The sequence below is a fragment of the Hoplias malabaricus genome, chromosome X1 (genome assembly GCF_029633855.1).
Source record: "Hoplias malabaricus isolate fHopMal1 chromosome X1, fHopMal1.hap1, whole genome shotgun sequence".
Taxonomy (NCBI): Eukaryota; Metazoa; Chordata; class Actinopteri; order Characiformes; family Erythrinidae; genus Hoplias; species Hoplias malabaricus.
In genome coordinates, this window is record NC_089818.1 from 12,846,112 (window position 1) to 12,867,029 (window position 20,918).

General features: G+C 40.7%; 2 protein-coding genes across 2 annotated transcripts in view; one reads left to right on the plus strand and one right to left on the minus strand.

Moving 5' to 3' along the window:
* Positions 1-12,992, minus strand: part of LOC136675746 (serine/threonine-protein kinase ATR-like) — a 30,237-nt gene extending 17,245 nt beyond the window's left edge. Inside the window, exons 1-22 of the mRNA XM_066652485.1 lie at positions 12,657-12,992; positions 11,929-12,020; positions 11,234-11,386; positions 9,308-10,182; positions 8,907-9,064; positions 8,290-8,445; positions 7,751-7,932; positions 7,440-7,592; positions 7,069-7,267; positions 6,593-6,840; positions 6,133-6,320; positions 5,401-5,501; positions 5,109-5,280; positions 4,487-4,657; positions 4,004-4,198; positions 3,204-3,389; positions 2,959-3,054; positions 2,197-2,327; positions 1,509-1,652; positions 1,277-1,370; positions 984-1,109; positions 360-566 (exon numbers count right to left, since the gene is read on the minus strand). Coding sequence (XP_066508582.1) covers positions 360-566; positions 984-1,109; positions 1,277-1,370; positions 1,509-1,652; positions 2,197-2,327; positions 2,959-3,054; positions 3,204-3,389; positions 4,004-4,198; positions 4,487-4,657; positions 5,109-5,280; positions 5,401-5,501; positions 6,133-6,320; positions 6,593-6,840; positions 7,069-7,267; positions 7,440-7,592; positions 7,751-7,932; positions 8,290-8,445; positions 8,907-9,064; positions 9,308-10,182; positions 11,234-11,386; positions 11,929-12,020; positions 12,657-12,721 — 4,092 coding nt within the window. The 5' untranslated portion in view covers positions 12,722-12,992. The remainder of the gene's footprint in view (positions 1-359; positions 567-983; positions 1,110-1,276; positions 1,371-1,508; positions 1,653-2,196; positions 2,328-2,958; positions 3,055-3,203; positions 3,390-4,003; positions 4,199-4,486; positions 4,658-5,108; positions 5,281-5,400; positions 5,502-6,132; positions 6,321-6,592; positions 6,841-7,068; positions 7,268-7,439; positions 7,593-7,750; positions 7,933-8,289; positions 8,446-8,906; positions 9,065-9,307; positions 10,183-11,233; positions 11,387-11,928; positions 12,021-12,656) is intronic.
* Positions 12,993-13,238: 246 nt separating this feature from the next.
* Positions 13,239-20,207, plus strand: LOC136675749 (probable flap endonuclease 1 homolog). The gene is made up of 11 exons (XM_066652490.1): positions 13,239-13,397; positions 14,152-14,224; positions 14,382-14,484; positions 14,785-14,839; positions 15,082-15,143; positions 15,244-15,380; positions 15,946-16,006; positions 16,252-16,383; positions 16,872-17,017; positions 18,161-18,302; positions 18,786-20,207. Exons 1-11 carry the CDS (start codon positions 13,316-13,318, stop codon positions 18,834-18,836), a joined length of 1,044 nt encoding a protein of 347 aa, XP_066508587.1. The 5' UTR covers positions 13,239-13,315; the 3' UTR covers positions 18,837-20,207.
* Positions 20,208-20,918: the final 711 nt, after the last annotated feature.

Here is a 20,918-nt window from a genome sequence, read left to right on the forward strand (position 1 = left end):
ACATATTAAATATGCTCTTGTCATTTATTTTGTATGAAACTTATAAAAGTAATTACTCTCAAACCCATGTACATATCAAGAAATTCAAAGTAGGCATGCTACAACCTTAGAAATTATGCTCTATACCACATCAAACAAAGAACAGAGGATAGAACCTACAAAACAGGAGCAAAAAGTCTTTCTGAAACATGTCTATGTTTACAATGATGAGAAAATATATTGGCTTTATTTTCATCATATTTTCTATTTGTATTTACTGTTCCACCTTAAATTACTGTCCTATTATCACATTGTTTCATTAGGCATTGCAGTTTTCCAGCTCCATCCATAACACTAACAAATTTGAAGGCATTCCTCACCACAAACTCTGCTCCGTTCCCCTGAGTGTGTGTGCTGCTCATATCAAGGCGTCCGGGGTCCACGGCTCCCAGTTCCCCCAAGCACTCTCCACACAGCAGCCGAGCATCTGGGCTCACATCCTGACAACCTCGAAGCAGCACAGTCACAAGCTGGGACAGCACAGGTTCCACTGTCTCGCTGTCTAGAACCAGCTTCAGCAGGGTGTCCTAGACAAAAGAGGTCAGAGCTTAGAGCAGGTTAACAGTGTTTTCCCTTGTATTACAAATATAAATAATGTGACTATAACTAAATATCGCTAAAATGACAGTGCAATTATAAGACATCATATGATTAAAAATATTACACTAAATAATCAAAACATTAAGCTTCTCGCTTTAACAGCTGTGACACAAACAGGTGTTCCTTCTTTTTAAATGACGCAGACAAAAGCAACATTTATTCAACATCATCCTCCTCATCATCTTTTTTCATAAACGCTTTACATCTGTAAAAAGAGGTATTTTCCATCATTTAAGCATGCTCTGCAATACTTACAGCAATGCTCTGAACTTTATTCAGATGTATGAAACATTTGCAGTTCATCAAACAGTAAACATTTCTACTGAAACCCTAGTTTTTCTCACCTGGTTTTTGTACATCATCATTTTGAGGCTGTTAAGAGCGTGGATGCGGACATCTACATTTTCGTGTTGAATTGCTCGCATTGACAGCTGCAGAGCCGCTTGAAGATCAGTGCTTTTAGAGGTTTGCTGCAGAAACACAAGGGATATTAGACAAAAAACTTTAAATACTAACACCATTTTTACAGTTTTCAAATAGTCTGGAGTTTCTGAACAAATATCTAAAAATTCATTCTTAAAATCAATTTAAACTCCAGGCATCAATGACATAGTGAATAACAAAGTTTTAAATGTACCTTGCGGTAATCCTGCAGAACCTTGTGGACGTTCTTCAGCTCGGGGTGATCAGGAAGAAAGTAGATTTCATGGAGATAGTCCTCCACCTCTTCCCTGCAGTTAGATACAACTTTACTGTATCACATACAATCAAAAGGTACAAGATGACTACGTCTATAAACTCCAAAACACTCCAAAACTATAGTTTTACAAAGACTGTAATTCTTTAATTATAATAAAAGCCACCCCCACCTGTTCTCCACGATGAGGAAGTGCATGATCACAGCGGTTTCTTTGGGCTGAATGGGGATGAGAGGTAAAAGAGCCACGATGACATGACTCAGCAACGGCCCCAAATATGAAGGATCCACACATCGCACAAAACAATCCCACGTCCTTAAAATGAAACAGAGTAAGTTCTTCTCTATATTTTGTGTTTAAATGAAAGAAAACAGACAAATGTTTTAAATTAATTAAATCAAATTTAATTTCATCATATGTTGTTTGATGAACATATCAGATGTTTCATAATCTGTTTTTATTTGGGATCCTCCAGTGAGTTTCCTATGGAACCAAAAATGTATATTCCTACATGCTAACAAGCTAACACTACAGTGCACGGAAATATATTAGCATACGACACAAGACACACCGGCTCCATACAGTGTGGAGCTGAGGTTTTGTCAGTGTTTGGCTCCTGTTTGAGGACCTGCTGTAGGTTTATAATGCTACAGTGCTATTTCAGTGCCACCAGTGTTAGTTGTAGCTTGTAGCATATAGCATTATTGACACAGGGTTCCATAATGAACTGTTAATTCAGAGCAGTGTTAGCTTGGTGCATGTAGAATCATTGATAGGGAACTCTTTAATATCTAGACTTAACACCATAAAGTGTCAGAACATTTTACACAGTCACAAATGGATAAAAGCTAGAACTCACTGGCAGCAGAGCTGTGGGAAGTCCTCCTTGTATCTGAGTCCGGTTCTGAGAGTTGTCATCATCTTCACTCGCACTGAACTTATGTGTTTAGAGCCCATCAGCTTCATCAGAGCCATCAGACTGTCCAGAGCCTAAAGGGTAATTCGGTCACTGAATGCATTTCATAAATATTTTTAAAGGTTTTTAATAGTTTAAAACATAGTAAACTCATGGTTAGGAATGCTATTAAAAATATATTTTATGAAAAAATCTCTTATTCAATTCATGTGCACACTTATTTATTTATATGGAGCCCACCAACCCACACAATGTGAAACAAGACACCCCCAGTCAGTTTTCTGTTTGCTGGTAGATAACATAAAATGGATAAAATGTTCAATTCTGTTCCACGTCTGACATCAAGAGTAGAGACTTTAGAATTGCCAGCCCTCTCGTCTTCGTTTGTCCAATCACAGTGCCGAACCCACATTTATTTGAGAGTGCAAACACAAAGTTAAACGCAGCAAAAGAGACACAACTTGCACTGAGAAATAAGAGAAAACAAGAATGGAGTAGAAAGAGAACCAAGAGAAAACGGCTAAAAACTAGAGCTTCTGCTCCTCACTGCTGTGCGCTCAGGCTCGTTATCATTTAAAGGAACAGGCTGTTTAGACATGTGAAGAATGCTGCTGTGGGGCAGACATTTCATTTAGCAGACATTTCATTAAGAACCAGAACTGTGTTCCATTGTCGAGACCCATCCAAATTTTGAGCAGAACTAACCATTTTCTTCTTCTCCTTCTCTCCAGCACTGGAGCTGAGCAGCTGCATGTTGAAGAAAGCCAGTATTCCCAGGAGTTTTGGCTGCAGATAATCAGCCTGCACACAGAGAAACACAGAGGTTCTTTAAAAGCACTCAAACTAGAGCAGGCGAGCTCAGGAACACATTCAGTGCTTCTGTCCTCAGGGGCAATGTCCCCTGTTTATTGTGCTGCCCTCTGTTTCTGCCTAGGTTAAAAAGTTTGTACCATGTGCTCCGGAGTGGAGATCTCCCTCGGACCCTGATACGGATCGTCCCCGGAGGCAAAGGAGGCCAGGATGGAAAGTCCATTAAAAACCTGCTGGTAATTCTCTCCCAGACGCAGCAGCAGCTCGTTGTGTAGACCCTGGAAGTCCTGCCTGAGCAAACTGCCCAGTTCGATCTCCGTCTCATTCTACAGCAATACACAGGCCACACACACAGAGACAGCACACACGGCATCAGACCTGGAACAACTAGTGGCTAAATGTCCAATGAGAGTCGGATCACTAAGAGTAAGTGCATATCATACACAATTGCCAAGTGATTACTATGTTATTACTATGGCATCCAAAATGATGGGCCAGATATGTCTAATATTTCCAAGGTGATTGCTAGGTTGTCACTAAGTGGTTGTTATAATGTTCCAGGGTGGTTTCCTGAGTGGTCCCTTTGCCATAATAGCTGGATGCCTTGGGTTGCTAAGGTGTTCAGAGGACATTTCTATAGTTTCCAAGGAGATAAGCTGTGGTCAGGTGGTTGCTAAGGTGTTGCTAGGTGGCTGCTATTGTATGTGAATTGGTGAAGTGTTGCTTAGATATTTGCATGGTTCCCAATGTGATTGCTAGGCTGTTGCTAGGTGGTGGCTACTATGGTATTCAATATAGTTGGGTGACTAAGATGCTGCTGGGATATTTCTAGATGTTTGCTGAGATGTTGCTAGGTGGTTGCTAAGGTGTTATGTGGTCGCTATGGTAATTAAGGTAGTAACTGTTTGGTGACTCTGGTATTACTTTTTCTGGAACAAACCTTGAGGTAGTGGAAGGCCCTCTCGAGCTCCTCTTTGGAGCAGGAGCAGACGAGGTGGGAGAAGATGTACTTAAAGTTGTTGATGAGGATTTCTCTGCGGTTGACGTTGAGCTGTTTGGCGATGGTGCGGATGAGGGCTGAGGCTGTGGGACTCGCTTTTGCTGCGAGAAACGGCAGGAGAACCTGCAAAGTTCGCTAAAAAACAATGAGAATCACAATTACAATCAATCACAAGCAATCAAACCCTTCAAGACCTGCATTAAAGTGTCTGTAGCATGAAGATCTGGACATTATCACTGTCCAAAGAAAAACATGCATTCATCTGAACACAACAGCTACTTCCTGTTTCCAATATTTTAGATAATTTCTATTCATTATGAATTTTTCCCAGAACTTAAGCAGGTCATTTTTGTTCAAACAGTGACCATTTGCCTTGAGCATGATTAGCACTGTGTGTCGTGTTGCGAGGGTGGAGGGGCTCACGTTGAGAAAGCGGTTAAGGTCAGGGAAGTCGAATGCATGAGCCACATGAGAAAGGATCTCTAGCGCCACCTCTCGTTGATGAGCTGCTTCCTCCTGCAGAGCCTCACTGCTGTGATCAGGAGTGCAGCGCAGAGCTGAGGCCTGGCGCGAATGGAGAGACTCCACCAGGAACTAATAAAACACACACACACACACACACACACACACACACACACACACACACACACACACACACACACACACACACACACACACACACACACACACACACACACACACACACACACACACACACACACAATCTCAGAATCAAGAGGTAAGCAGCAATCAGCCGATATCTCCACTGGCTACCATTTATGTTACAAAACAGACATTACAATGACACCTTGTTGCTGCATTTCTGATTCTGTACTAAAAATTATTTTAATCATATCTACTCCATATGAGGGACCCACACTATGGAGAACAAACTGGTTCATCCAGGGATGACATAGCAATTTGATGCACTCTGTACTTTGTATTAAATGTGTTACTATCATTGGATAAACCATATGATCGTTGGATTATCTGGATAGACCCAAAGATATCCTGTTAAACCTATAGTTAGGAGTTTAGTTCTGACCTGGCAGACAGGTTTCCTGTACTGGTTGAAGAAAGACTGCAATTTGAGGTCTCTGGACGTGGCTAGGGCCTGGATCTCTGTGTGAGCCACCACTGAAATCGGAGTGGATTTTGAGAGGAGACAGTGGAGCAACCGCAGCAGAGAAAAAGACACCAGGTTCCCCTCAGCAGCTCTGAAAAACAAACAGTATTCAAGTTTTACTGTTAAATATGCTGCATTTCCTATCACTGTACAGGATTTGCTTCCTTTATTATGAAGTCAAAGATTAAAAACTATAAAACATTTAGCCTACCTCCCAATCTCTCCTGTGGTGAGAATCAGAGTGTTTTTCAGCTCATTGTTTCTGGTCGTCTTTGCATTTGTGAATGCCTCTTTCAGCCTGGATACCAGGAGCTGTAGACACAATCAAACATGATTATATACATGAAAAATCACTGACAAATCACCTCCTATTAAGCAGATGTAGTTGATCAGCTGAATCACATTTATATCATATTAAAAGAAACCTAGTTTCTCCCTCACTTCCAGTCCCTGACCCTTCTGTATTTTGGTGCTGCTTTTGATTGGGTTGCACCACTGATTTTGGACTTACAGCTTTTTATTTTGCACAAGAACTCAGTTCTCAGTACTGTGTACAGGCTAATAGTTAGAACCACTCTCTGTTCTGCACTCATTGTATTGTGTCCACTCGTGCTCTGTGTTGCACCCTGGTCCTGAAGGAACGGTGTCTCATTTCACTTTGTGCTTGTTTATAGCTGGAATGACAATCCAGCCTTGAAAATAAACTTGAACAAGAATGATCCAGATGGAGACGAACAAAGTGGTCCTCACATCACTGACCACAGCTCCCTCTCACTCAGAACTTCAGGAGCATAAAGAGCACAAACTTTTGGACTGAGACTCAAACCTCACTGGCAAAGTGTGGCCTTTAAACTTAGCTGTGGAGCTCCAGAGATGAAAGTTAAGAAGCAAACTTCAAACACAAAAAAGCTTTCTCTTGATCAACAACATTTGCTCTGTGCACCTCTTTAAGGAATCCGTCTGGGTTGTGCGTCTGCAGCAGGTTCTTAATGTTCTGACTGAAGAGTTGGCGGACGTTCAGATGTGGATCTTCGATGAGGTTTATCAGGGCACTCAGCAGGGCTTTAGTGTCTGGACCTTCATTGCTTAGATCCACATGCATGCACAGGTGAGGAATGTTCTTTATAAAAGCTAGAACAAAAAATAAAGAGCACAAAAAATTTTGTTTCTCAAATATTTTATAGGTGCAGTCATTTTCTCCGGTGGTTCTTCTTCGTATTATTAATCATTGTATCATGTATCATTGATTTTATACATGGCCACGGTCAAGTCGGGGACCCACTCTATTGAGCATAACCTCACTCATTCAGAGACTACAAAACAATTTGATTCCTTATTTCACTTCATTTCATCAGTTGTGCTTTATTAAAAACAAATTCTACAGGACGTCTTAGGGTTCTGACCTTCTTTGACATTGGGTTCCTGTCTGTGTTGGAGCAGCTGGAGGAACGGAGTGAGGATGGACACTGAGATGGTTTTGGGGCAACTGCTGTGAACTTCCGAAACTCCAATCCTCGCACACAGGAACTCGGAGGAGGGTTTGCTCTGACTGATTCTGAGCTCAGAGCTCTCGGATAAACAACAGAACAGAGAGCCGGTTATTCCAGCCAGCTCCATCTTCACCTGCGGAGACGTGTCCTGCAGCCTGGTCCTATATGCAGAATGAAAATACAGTAAAATTACACATTGCAGGATGACACCACTCTACTCACTCTACAGGACAAAATAAACCATCATAAATACAATTATTATGAAATCTAATCAATATAAGCATCCTTAGAGAAGATCATATATTAAACTTACATAAAAGTGTTTACAGCAGTAATTACATTATATTGTGTATAAAAGTGTATGTATGTGCATGTGTGTGTGTACGTACAGCAGTATACTGTGTATAAGTGTGTGTGATTTGGCCCCAAGTCTGTGCAGCAATAAAGGGAAGCCCCTGACTGCGCTGCATCTCTCAGTTTCACTCAAACTCTGCAGGGAGTAGCGATACACAGCCAAGCGCCACTCAGCACAACACTGACCCGGGAGCAGAGCCAGGAGGAACACACACTTGGCACGGGTCCTGGGGGCTAAACACACACAAACACACACACAGAGGAAAAGGGATAAAAAGAACTATTTGGTCACGTGGAATTTAATTTCATGTTATTCTGAAGGGATTTTACACCCTTATGAGAGAACACACCCAATATAAGAAAACAAATGTCTACTGTGTATTTGAACAGAAAGTTGAGGTCTTACAGTAAAAGGATGTCAGTTTCTGAGAGAGTCCAATCAACCCAGGAGGAAACGAAGCTGCCTGATAGGCAGAGAGAGACGAGTGCTCATGTACCCAGGGAACGGAAAGCAGGGAACACACACTCCGACACACAATAGCATCAGCACCACTGTGGACTGAGGGAAACAGAGTCAGTCATCAGAGGGCTGGGGTGTACTCTTCTACAAGCTAATGCAAATCAGCTATAAATAATACAAAGTCACTGTGGTAAAATTACCTCACCCACCTCCCCTGGATATATAATAATTCTGTTCAAATAGGGCTTATAACTCACTGCTCATGAAGAGAATGGCATCAAGTATTTTAACAGTTCTGTCAACCATTGGCTCCAGATCGTCTCTGCTCATGTTGGTCATGAAACTCCGACAGTGCTCCACAATCACAGCGAGCATCTCAGCCTTCAGCCAGATTAACTTTGTGGTTTCTGTGGTCTTCACTGCCGCAGACCGTACAGCACTGTGGCAAACATGACACAACAAGGAAGTTACTTCCATCTCCACTTCGTTTCTGCATCACATTCACACAAACTGCAGTTCTCACACTCCCAGGATGGCCATTTCACATGTTATCCATCAGTCTATCTATCCTCTCCACCATTCTGTCATTCTGTCCCCTTCCTCTCTGACATTCTCTATGTATCTGTCTGTCTCTCGTTTTGTTTTTCCTCATTCTATGTTTTTCCTATGTATACATCTCTCTATCACTCAGTTTCTGTTCTCTCTTTTTAGTCTTTGTCTTCTGTTCTCCCTCTTCACTGTTATTAAATAAGAAAGAGTTGTGTTAAAGAAAGGATGGTGTTAAAGTAAGCCTTACTCTGAGCAGACAGCAGCGAGGTGGAGGATGATGCTCAGACCCTCCATAAAGATTAAACTCTGCTCAGCTTCAGAGTCTTTCAGGCTCCTTAAAATCTCTTCCAGACGAGAGAGAACTGCAGTCCAGATCTCACTAATGCTCTTCATATCCACCTCACTGACACACACACACACACACACACACACACACACACACACAGAGAGAAAATTAAATTCACAAAGCATTTGTGTGTCTAGGATTTTAGATGAAAATAAATACACCTTAAATACAATATAATTAATGCAAGCTACAGTTAAATTCTTAAGTCACAGTAACTTCCCACAATAAATGCACAGAATATATTTAAATTATTTAAAGTATTGCTCATATTTAACATATAGTATCTATAACCACAGATGTTAAAATTATAATTACAATTTGAAGAAGATGACAGTGCATACAGGTCCAAATAGAATGGAAAGTGAATGTAATTGTATTTATTTATAAACTAAAAACAAAGGAGATTTAAAAGGAAAAGTACATGATGGTCAATCATTTCTCTGTGAAATTGCAGATCAGTGTTAAAGAAAGAGAAGTAGCAGAGAGAAGAGAAGGTCAGAGCTGGAAATGTGTCATACGCTAGTTGTGAGGGAAGAGAGAGGTGAATCCTTTTAGCTGGAATATCCTCGTTATATCCGGCGTTTGGTTCCACTGAGTCACACACACTGCTCTGAGCATCCTGAAGAGCAGCCAGGCCTTCTGCCCTCAGAGCAGTGCATAAATACCCCACCACATACTGGAAATACATACAAACACAGATAAAACAGTGTGCAGAGTATAGCCACTGACCACAGAGTTAAAAACTCGACTGCGGAAACTTTGGAACTTGAAACAATGGCTTAATTAAATATCAAAAATTCTAAGTGGAAAAAATGTCTTTTCAGCTGATACAGCACTGAGATTATGCAAAAGCACTGAATTCTGGATTGTAATGTACCCATCCCTTTTTATTTTTTAATAAATCAAGTAATGTATTTACCTGCTGGTCTGATTGAGCTCCAATTGCTTTGACCATGGCTTTACAGAGGGCCAACACTCTTTCTTTCCTGATCTGAGCCGCACACTCATATCCCAGAGGTACAAACTCCAGGAGAAAGCGGAAAACCTCACACAGACTTGTCCTTATCTCCTTGAGTTTTATTCTCTCCATCTCTCCACTCAGAACAAGCCTCTGGAGGCTCTCCATCAACATGTTGAGGTGAACCCTCTCAAAACGAGTGTGTGCACCTTTCTCTGAGAGGAAAACACAGCATAACAGCTGATGGAACTCAGAGCTGAGGATTTGGGCTTCTTTTTCTTCATAGGAGCTGAAGGAGTCAAGGAGAGACAAAAAAGCAGCAAAAAAAACTTGGGAATGAAGCTCGGGAAAGCCTCCTAAAGTTACAATTCGTGTTAAGAGCGCCATACCGCTGGCCTTTAACCTTGGGCTGCTGTTGTTTAGGATGAAGCAAGAAGTGTCCCAGATTTTTCCCACCTCTCTGGGGAAGAATATTCCTTGGATAATGTCAGTTATCACAGTTAAAGCAGCTCCTAAAAGAGCCTGAGTAGAAGCCCTAGAGTTTAACTGCAAAGTAGTAGGAGTGAGATAAACCGCAGCCTCCAAAGTGTTGACACTAAAACGCTGCAGTACTACAGGCCACTTCGACGAGGCTGAACCAGATGAAGCCAGGAGCTGTGCCAAATCCTGTGCCATTACAATAAACTCCCTCGCAAACTCCCTGAAAGTAATGGGAGCCTTGGCCCTGAAGAGGTGCAGCAGGGAGCAGATGACGGAGGAGATCTTTTGGTGAAGAGACGAACACTCTGGAGTAGCAGAGATCCGCAGCAGGCGGACCACTATCCATTTACTGAAATCTGGAAACGAGATTAGACTAATTAATTAATCACATAAATCAGATCATAGATAAACATCTTACTGTCATTTTAAATTTCCTGCAAATCAAGTTACAGGTTTATTTATTTAATATTTTGGAAAATAAGTTAACAAGTTAGAGTTGGCCTTAATTTTTCTTTTATGTCCTATCTTTTCTGATTTGATAGACTCAGAAAACACACTATAGTGCACTGTAATTTGACCATTTTATTATTAAATTGCATAAACCATACATTTAGAGCATGGTCAATATATTCTACTTTAACTTGAATAATAAAACCATTCTGCCTGCCTAAGGTTAACAGATGATTTTGTCAATAATAAAACTATAATAATACAATCTGTACATTTCTGGAAATCTTAGATATTTTATCATGCAGGTTAAAGTACATACATTCATTAATTGTCTGTAACCGCTTATCCATCTCAGGGTCACAGTGGGTCTGGAACTTACCCAGATTCACTGGGCACAAGGGGGCTGCCAGTCCTTCACAGGCTGACACACACTCACACCAACAGACACTTCTGAGTCACCAATCCACCTACCAACGTATGTTTTTGGACTGTGGGAGGAAACCGGAGCACCCGAAGGAAACCCACGTGGACACAGGGAGAACACACCAAACTCCTCACAGACAGTCACCTGGTGTGAGACTTGAATCCTCTGGAGCTGTGTGACTGCGACACTATCTGCTGCACCCCATATAAATGTATGATTTATGCAATTTAGTAATTAGATGCAGTCATCTATAAATACACAATCCCAAATAAAACCCATCTCTGTTTCTCACTTTCGCTCCTCAACTCTCCCTGGCCCTTTATATCCACTAGAGCGATAGGCCCATGAGCCACTGGGTCTCCATGTGCATATGCCACACCAGGTCAGTTTAGAAGAGGTGCTGTCACACACTAGATGTGATAAATTAGACTACAGTATAGTTTAGGAGAGTAGAAAATAGTACAGTTTGCGATTTAGGACACAGCCCAGATTTCTCTCCATTAAAATGACTACGGTTTACACTCAGAACTTACCACTGCAACTGTTCGTCACATCTTTAAACTTCTCTGAGTGACACGCAGGGTTAATGAACATCAGTGAGGATGATTTAATGATGTGCAGAACAAAGTCCAAGAGCATCACACAGGCTGGCTCGCCTGAGCTCCTCTTACACAGCTCCAGAGCCACTGAAACCAGAGGAATGCACATTTTATCTCCTGAAGAGTTTCAATACCTCATTACGACACCACTCTAATTCATAATATAAACAAAGAAAAATCTGGAATCATTGATTTCAATAACGTAAAACTGACATGGCTGCAAGTATATTAAAATTAATTTATTTGATCCATTCTGCACAATTCCTCTAGTTTTAAAATCTTTAGGTGGATACAAGGAAGCAGCCAAAAAAATTTAAAGTATAAAGAAATATCTAATGTGGATGTGTAATAATAAACAAAGCTGTAGAAGACAGCAAAATGAGGGAGAAAGCTATAAATATGAGGAATAAAACTAATATCCAGAGTTTCTCTGTGTGCAGACCGAAAAGGTTAAGAAAATAATAAGACCGCTGATACAGAACACTTTTTGATATAATAGATTCCAATTAAGAGGAATCCTAACAATAAAATCTAAAGTCATTTGTGGAATACAGTGCAGCATTTAAATTTCTTTCATTGAGTGATTATTTTATATACAGTGTGAAAATGGAAATGATATTTCTGCTTACCAACATCAACATCAGTGAGGATCCTGTCAATGAACTGGCAAAGGATCTGGCGAGGTTTCTGCACCGTCCGGTTGTACTCCCCCGAGGTGGCACTGAAACAACAAAGATTTACTGACTTCCCGTTTCTACACTCACTGTCCACTCTCTTAGCTATACTGGTGGCACTGGAGTTTTTAAACTGAAAAACTCAGTGTCACTGCTGAACTGAGTATAGTCCACCAACCAAAAACATCCAGACAAGAGCATCCTGTATCCACTGAGGAAGGACTAGAGGAGGAACAACACAAACTGTGCAGCGAAAGATGAGCTACTGTCGCTGATTTTACAAGTTGGACCAACGAGGTAGGAGTGTCTAACAGTGGACAGTGAGTGGACACATGGTTTAAAAACTCCAGCAGCACTGTTGTGTCTGATTCACTCACACCAGTACAGCACACACTAACACACCATCGCCACCTCAGTGTCACTGCAGCACTAAGAATGATCCACCACCCAAATCATATCTGCTCTGTGGGAACGTTAATTAACTCGTTCTCACGAATTATTATTCCTTAATTCTGAAGGGACACGTACTCATTGTGAACGTATATAAATGAGATTACCTGAGTACAGCTGAAGGATACTGCTTTAACATTAACTGGCATCGAAAATTTCAAATAAAAAAGAAACTTCAGGCGTCTGTAAATGTGAATCCTGTTAAATTCGTGTGTGTACATACGTTACTGTACCTGGTTAACTCCTGAAGAGCGGGAATCATAGCTGACATTTCCAAACCCTGCTCCATCCTCAGCATTGTCCTCTGTCTCCTCTGTCTTAGCCTTGTTACTTATGTCTCAACCCTGTCCCGTCTCAACTCTGTCTCACCACTGTTGACACTGTTCCTGCTCCATTTTCAAATCCATTCCCTCTCTATTCCACACCACACCGGTCCCCAATAGGGACATTTCTCCACATATACGTAACGCGGATTCTCGCTAAACAGTTGCCAGGTCCGCAGTTATCCCTACAAAGTTTAGCCTATTTATCAAAATGTTATACGAGTGGTGTTGTTTTCTCCCTGTGTCTCTGTGGGTTTCCTCAAGCTGCTCTTCCAAACTTTCCTCCCAAAATCTAAACACACATGGTAGGTGGACTATGCAAAAGTGTCCACAGGTGTGAGTGTGTGAATGACTAGGGAGTGTGTAAAACTGTCCACAGGTGTGAAAATGAATGAACGCATTTCATTTTGAGCTGTAGTCCAAGCTTGTAGATTTGCAGTGTGGGTTTTCAAAATAATTTGCAGTGTGTTTTTAAGGATTTGGCAACCCAATTTATCCCTGTCATGCAGTAGTATTAGCTGTTGTGGAGCGGTGAAGTTATACTGTCGGGATTAAACTGATAATGCAGAATGGGGATCATTAAATTGGCGGATTTGATCCGCACTGAAGCTCCGGGCGCTGTGTCCCGAAAAGAAATCGGAGATTACAGTGGTAAAGAACTTAACACCTTTAAAACACAGACAGATTAGCTTTAGCTTAGCTTAGGCAGATAAACAGCAATAAACCTATTGGCCAAGTTAGCCTCCTGCTACGGAAGCCCAGAGAGTATTTTGAGATTATTTTGTATTTTTCAAGCGTTATTTTAAGATGAAAGCTTTCATCTTCATTGAATTCTTCGTTCGACCTTAAAAGGTGCATGCAGAGCCCAGCAGATGACACACCTTTTAAATAAATGAAGTCATGAAACAAGATTTATATTTATTTACTCGTTGCCACATTTTATTACCTTAACAAACAGGCTTGTATGTGTTGTTCTCCTTAAGTAATTACCATACCTTATTATGCTAACGTATTCTTATGCATTATTAAGTCTTAAAATACCTTATTTATTGGGAAGTTATGTCCCAGGTACAGCATTTTTCTCAATAACTTATTGTTCTCTGGGATGTCAAGATGAGTGTTGCTGTTATTTTTGAGGATAGGCACAGAAACATATTTGCATATTTGTTTATGACATGTTTATTTGAAAAGTTTATGAAATTTTTAGTTTTCTACATACACCAAGAACAAATTTAAAGATGGGGATAAGAGTTTGGGATTTGGCAGTTTTTTCCAATATTGAGTGAATTTTAACCCTGCAGTTTAGCCCTGGACTAGGCTTAATTTATGTCTGAGAATCAGTTCCTCAGACTGATTAACCTTGCGCAGCTTTATGAATATGTCTTTACTTTTGTTTGTGTTTCAGGGAAAGTGATCGCACTCGACACCTCCATCGTAGTGAACCAGTTTCGCGCAGCGGTGCCCAGCCTACAGCTCAGGTCAGTACCAGTCATTACACTACAGTTCGGATAAAAAATAAAAAAAAAACTGTTGGACTGTGTTATGGTGGTCAGTGGCTGATTGATTGTAGAGACTCAGATTTCTCTCCAGTGGTGGTGAACAAATTCGGTAATTCTGCTACTGCGTGTGTTGTAGTCCTCTCCTCGGACTGTTCTTCCGAACTCTCACATTTCTGGAGCATGACATCAAGCCTGTGTTTGTCTTTGATGGGAAACCACCTGTTCAAAAGAGAGCTGTGGTGAGACACACATAAGCACTCCTTCATTTAGTTCTTAGACACATTTAGTTCTTAAACCCAGTTAGTTTTTAGACTAATTTAGCTTTTAGAATTGAAATTTCTTTGGAATTCCCAAAGTAAACTGTAAAAATGTAGTATTTAGTAAAAATTTACACATTTTATTGAAATGAACAAAAATAGAAATGTTACTGTTCTGGTAACCTATTAGCGCTCAAAGAACTCATCACAGTAAAACAGAGTTCTGGCATCTCTACCCCTTAAAGCTCCACATGTCTTCTTGCTGTTTCTAATCTTTTCCAGCTGGAGAAAAGAGCACAGAATGCAGGCTGGAATAGCTCATATCACTCCAACACGGGTACGAGAAATAAAGCACCTTACTGAAATTCAAAAACAACTTGAGTGAGGCACACTAGCTTAATACATACTCACTTCCTTTTCTCTCACCTGTTTTCTGTAATGTCAGAAAAAGACAAATTGTGGCCAAAACATAAAAGTAATTTTTTTCTGAATACATAACTTTAGGCATCACCAGGAATCGAATCTGTGATATCTCAGACATCTGTTTGAAATCATATATATTTTCCCTTTTCCCTCCAGTCTCTAACAAAACTCAGGAGTTACTGCGTCTCCTGGAGCTGATGGGTGTACCCTGTATCAGGGTAGCTACACATTTATTAACTGTGTTTAACACAAACATGCTGTGATCTCCCTTATTCTGGTTAAAAGTCTTCTGTTTTTACTCACGTCTCTGTGAACCAGGCTTCTGCAGATGGAGAAGCACTATGTGCACACCTGGTCAGATGCGGCCTGGCGGATGCTGTGGCTTCAGAAGACATGGACACATTGCCGTTCGGAGGAACCACACTCCTCCGCCAGCTGAATGCAAAAAGAGACAGGTGAGGTGACAGACAGGGCTTTCTAAAAGTGGATTTCAGAGACAGGTAACAGAGATACACTGAAAGCTGGAGGCAAAAATCCAGCCCCCTCATATAAACAGCACATATAGCTTTTATTTATAATAGAGAGAAGAGGAAATCCTCTTCACTCACACTGCAGTCTGTGTCTATTCTTCCACTGTCACAACCACAGCTCCACATCATGGGTCTGAAAGGACATGGAGTACAACAAAAGCTGAATCCCACAATTCAGAATAGTGGACTTATCTCTCCAAAGCCCAGACCTCAGCATCATTGAATGGGTTTGGGATTAGCTCTCAGAAAATGTAAATACAATTTCTGAGACTGAATTTTAGAGGGGTGGCTGCAGGTTTCTTTAAGAAACTGAAAGTGAATTTCCTGAAGGGAACGGAAGCTGAAACAAAAATGTGGACATTCTGCTTGTTTCCTGATGCTGAAGGATTAATGGTTGGGTGAACTGAAATGTTATACATGTATGAGGGTCTCTGGTTTTTATACCAAACAACTATAATACGCTGATAAATTCTGATTCTCTATTCTATAGTGAGGTCACAGAATATTCATTGCCAAAGCTTCTGGAAACTCTACAACTGACACAGAAAGAGGTAAAAACACTTTTTTTTATGGAATAATGACTCTAATAATAATGATAAAAGAAAACCGGCAGTACAAACCATTTTCGTGACACACTTATTAATGATTTTAATGAGTATGAAACAGTTCAGACAAGTGTTGACTCCTTCTGAAAAATAAGGTAGCACCTTGTTGCATGGGCTGCCCCAGAGTGGTGCCTACCTAGTAACTGTACAGAAACTTACTTTCCCCACTGTTACTGTGTGTTCTGTTTCAGTTTGTGGACCTGTGTATTTTACTGGGCTGTGATTACTGTGATAAAATCCCGGGTTTGGGTCCGAGTCGAGCTCTTAAGCTGATCCAGAAACATCGCTGCATAGAGAAAGTGGTTCATAACATCAACAGAAAGGTATATAATTAAGGACAATTATTTCTAACGTACAATGACATGTCACAGTATGCAAATGAATAAGCCAGTGTTGGTGTTTGTTTTCCTTTAGCTATTTAAAGCAACAGTAGGTAGTATTGTTAAGTTAAAATTACAGCCTCAAAATCATTGTGATGCTCCACTGAGCTGTAATAGGGAGAATAGCCTCTATTATTGCTACTCCAGGCTTGGGACTATGTAAATTTTGAAGGCAGCCAGGACACTGCCTTCCTCCCCCTTGATTTCAGAACAATGCTATAAAAATGGATTATATAATATTGCTTTAACAGACCAATAGAATTGATTTAAACATAACAGGGTGGTTTCCCAGACAGGGATTAAGCTTAGACCTGGACTATACAGCATTTTGAATTGTGATTTTTCATTGACTGGAGGATATAGTCCAGAACTAGTCTTAGTCCCTGTCCAAGAAACCAACATATTGAGTTTTAATCCTACCGCCCCTATAGACACACCCAGTCCCTCTGGGCTGGCAGTACCCAGCAGCTCGGAGGCTGTTTCTAGACGAACCTCAAACTCAAACTCCATCACTGTCCTGGAAAGATCTGAACGAGGAGGGAATCGTCCAGTTCCTGTGTTTTGAGAAGCATGTGAAGTAAGAATAGTGAATGTGTGACTGAATGAATGTATGCAACTGTCCACAGGTGTGAGTGACTGGGTGAGTGTGAGAAACTGTCCACAGGTGTGAGTGTGTGCAACTGTCCACAGGTGTGTGTGTGTGAGTGACTGGGTGAGTGTGAGAAACTGTCCCAAGGTGTGAGGGTGTGAGTGACTGAGTGAGTGTGTGCAACTATCCACAGGTATGAGTGTGTGAGTGACTGGCTAAGTGTGTGCAGCTGTCCACAGATGTGAGTGACTGGCTTAGTGTGTGCAGCTGTCCACAGGTGTGAGTGTGTGAGTGACTGGGTGAGTGTGAGAAACTGTCCACAGGTGTGAGTGACTGGGTAAGTGTGTGCAATCCAAAAAAGTGTGTATCCACAGGTGTGAGTGTGTGAGTGACTGGGTGAGTGTGTGCAGCTGTCCACAGGTGTGAGTGTGTGAGTGACTGGGTTAGTGTGAGAAACTGTCCACAGGTGTGAGTGACTGGGTGAGTGTGAGGAACTGTCCACAGGTGTGAGTGTGTGAGTGACTGGGTTAGTGTGAGAAACTGTGAGTGTGTGAGTGACTGGGTGAGTGTGTGCAGCTGTCCACAGGTGTGAGTGTGTGAGTGACTGGGTTAGTGTGAGAAACTGTGAGTGTGTGAGTGGCTAGGTTAGTGTGAGAAACTGTCCACAGGTGTGAGTGACTGGGTGAGTGTGAGGAACTGTCCACAGGTGTGTGTGTGTGAGTGACTGGGTTAGTGTGAGGAACTGTCCACAGGTGTGTGTGTGTGAGTGACTGGGTTAGTGTGAGAAACTGTGAGTGTGTGAGTGACTGGCTGAGTGTGTGCAGCTGTCCACAGGTGTGAGTGTGTGAGTGACTGGGTTAGTGTGAGAAACTGTCCACAGGTGTGAGTGAATGGGTGAGTGTGAGAAACTGTCCACAGGTGTGAGTGACTGGGTTAGTGTGAGAAACTGTCCACAGTTTCCTGTCTTGCCCCCTGTGATCCCAGGAAGGCTCTTGTCCTACTGCAACCCCGATGAGGATGAATTGGCAGAGAAGATGAATGAATGAATAAATAAACAAGGTGGTTAATAGGGACATAAAAAATAGGAACCACAGTTTGTATTTGATCAGAAAGTCATGCTGTTTCTTTTAGGGAGGAAAGGGTCCGAAAACGGATGGAAAACTTTCGGCAGACTCTCACCAAACGTAGGAGAGAAAGAGAGGCAGATGAAAAAGCGGGACGAACGAGACAGTTACGACTAGATGAATGCTTCAGAGTGACACGCAGGAGAGCGGTAAGAGATGAAAATAATTTAAAAATTGAAAGGTCCTTATCTACAAAAAAAAATTCCATCGAATCTAACCAGCAGTTTAGCCCCACCCTTGATTCAACTGTAGTTTAGCCCCACCCATTCTAGCTGGGAAGTTGGGAGAAACGATTAAATGTTGTATTATTCCTGGCTGTCAGGTAGCAAATAGAGGGGATGAAAATTTTTATCCTGGCTTAACATTTTGATTTACATACAGCACTGGGTAAGCCAATCATTGCAGTCATTTACATATACACAGTTTAAAGGCACAGTAACAAAATAAGCAAAATGATCATGTAAAAAGTATTTGTGACTAATGTGAGCTCATAATATTAAATCTGGAGAGAAATATAGGATATGGGCTCTTTAATTTTTTCTTCTGTATTTATACTACATTGTGTTTATAAACATTTAATGATGAAGGTAGCATTGCGCTCATGCTGAAACTATGTTGGGTTCTTTTTTCAGTCTGAAGATGCCATGGGTTCCAGTTCAAGAAAGAGAGCAAAGACTAAATAACTGAGAACTCAGTAAGGGATACAATCAACCCACACAGCTGCTGCAAGCTGTTTACATCATGACACAGGGTTTAATTTAGACCTTTAGTTTTTACTGAGATATTATGTTTTGCCAGATAGGCTGAAATGGCTAATTTATGCAAACACTGTCAATAATGCCCTTATAGTGATGAAGATTTTTTTTTTTACTTTTTTTATTTACTTTTATTTTAAATCATGTGTCTGAAATCTCACTCTTAAAATACTATATAGTTAGCAAACCACCTCATGGAACTGACTTGTTTCATACTAACTCACTCATTCACATACTCACTCAGTCACATTTATAATCAATCACTCACTCCCTTATATTTATTTATGCACCCAGTCACTCACATTCTCACTCTCACATACAATCTCTTTCGCATACATATTCAGTCACTCCCTCACTCACCCACATACTCATTCACGCTCATATATTTAAACGTTCACTAACATAACAATTCAATTACATTTTCACTCACCTCCTCATTCACACAGTCATTTGCATACACATTCAATCACTCGCTTTTAACCTCATTTATACACTCAGTCACATACACATTCATACATACTCTCATAATCATTTACTCACATTCATACTGTCACTTCCTCATTAATTCACACACTCAGTCACTCACTTTCAGCAGCTGCTCTACAGGGAGCGATGTTCAGAGTTTTGCATTAAAGACAGCATTGTTTTTCAAAGTCAGGCCTTCAGCCTGGAGGAGACCAAACCCAGATCCTGGTAGAAACCAAAGTCTTAAGTTTGTTAAAAAATATAGGAATGCATTTAAACTCGTTTCTGAATCTGCTTTGTGAGAAAAATAAAACTTTATGTGAACCATGTCACCACGTCTGCCATTTTCATTTGAGAGAGCTGTCAGCTCCTTGGGATGTGTCATTCAAGAACTGTCCTACTAAGGCTGAGGCCCAGGCTGTGTCTTCTTGTTATTCTAATGTCGTTTTGCTGGGTGTTTATTTCTTTTTAAATGCATTACATGTAAATGACTCTGTCCTGTTTTGGAGAATTATGATAAAAAACAGTTACCAATTATGTTTGACCAGTCAGTGCCTAAACCTGAGACAGAAGTGTTTATATATGTAAATACACAAGTCTGTGAACACCTGAGCCTCCAACATTTTTTTTCTGAAGGGGAAGGGCATTTTTCTGGAGTTTGTTTCTCTTTCACAACCTCTACTCATCTGGGATGGCTTTACAACAGATGTCAGAATATGTCTGTAAGAATTTGATCACATTAAGTACTAAGATGTTTGCATTTTTTGCTTAACGTATGACTGAAATTACAGATTCAAACATTCTCCTGCCCTTTTGACATATTATAATAACTTGTGTGCCATATTAAAAATGATAATTATCATTATATTTAACAAAAATAACCTAAAACCAAGTAGTGTGAAAATGCGGCTCTTTGATCCCTCTGATGCGGCTCAGCTTTTGAAAATAATTACTGAGTTTTTAATTAAAATGTATTTTATTTTTGTTCGTTCATTTTTAAAATGTAATTCTATGAGGATTATGACGATCTTGTATCTTAAATATTATCTTAATCTTATTATCTTAAAATATTTTGTCGCTCTTAATACACGTCACAACTGTCAACGTGCGACACCCGCCAGTGTGCGGTTTCTGTAACTTTTTGACAGGTGACTGCACGGCGCCAGTAAAAGGATGACGGCACGCAGAGAGAGGACAATATTTTTGTTTGCTGCCAGTGGTTAATTGAAGTTTATTTCCCCATTACTACAAGGACTCAAACAGACATTGAGTATTTTACTTAACCGTCAACCCAACGTCTTTTTTTCGGAGTTAAAAATGTTTTGTTGCATGTAGAATAGTTATTTCATTTTTCTGCTCATTCATTTCATAAATGTAACACAGTATAGTTTGTTTATACATAGCACAAAGGCAAAAAAACCTGTTATGTGCCGTGTTATTTCATATAAAATTTCAAAATGATTTTGTGGCTCCCAGTGTTTTCTTTACTGTGTGAAACGGGTCCAAATGGCTCCTTGAGTGGTAAAGGTTGCCGCCCACTGGTTT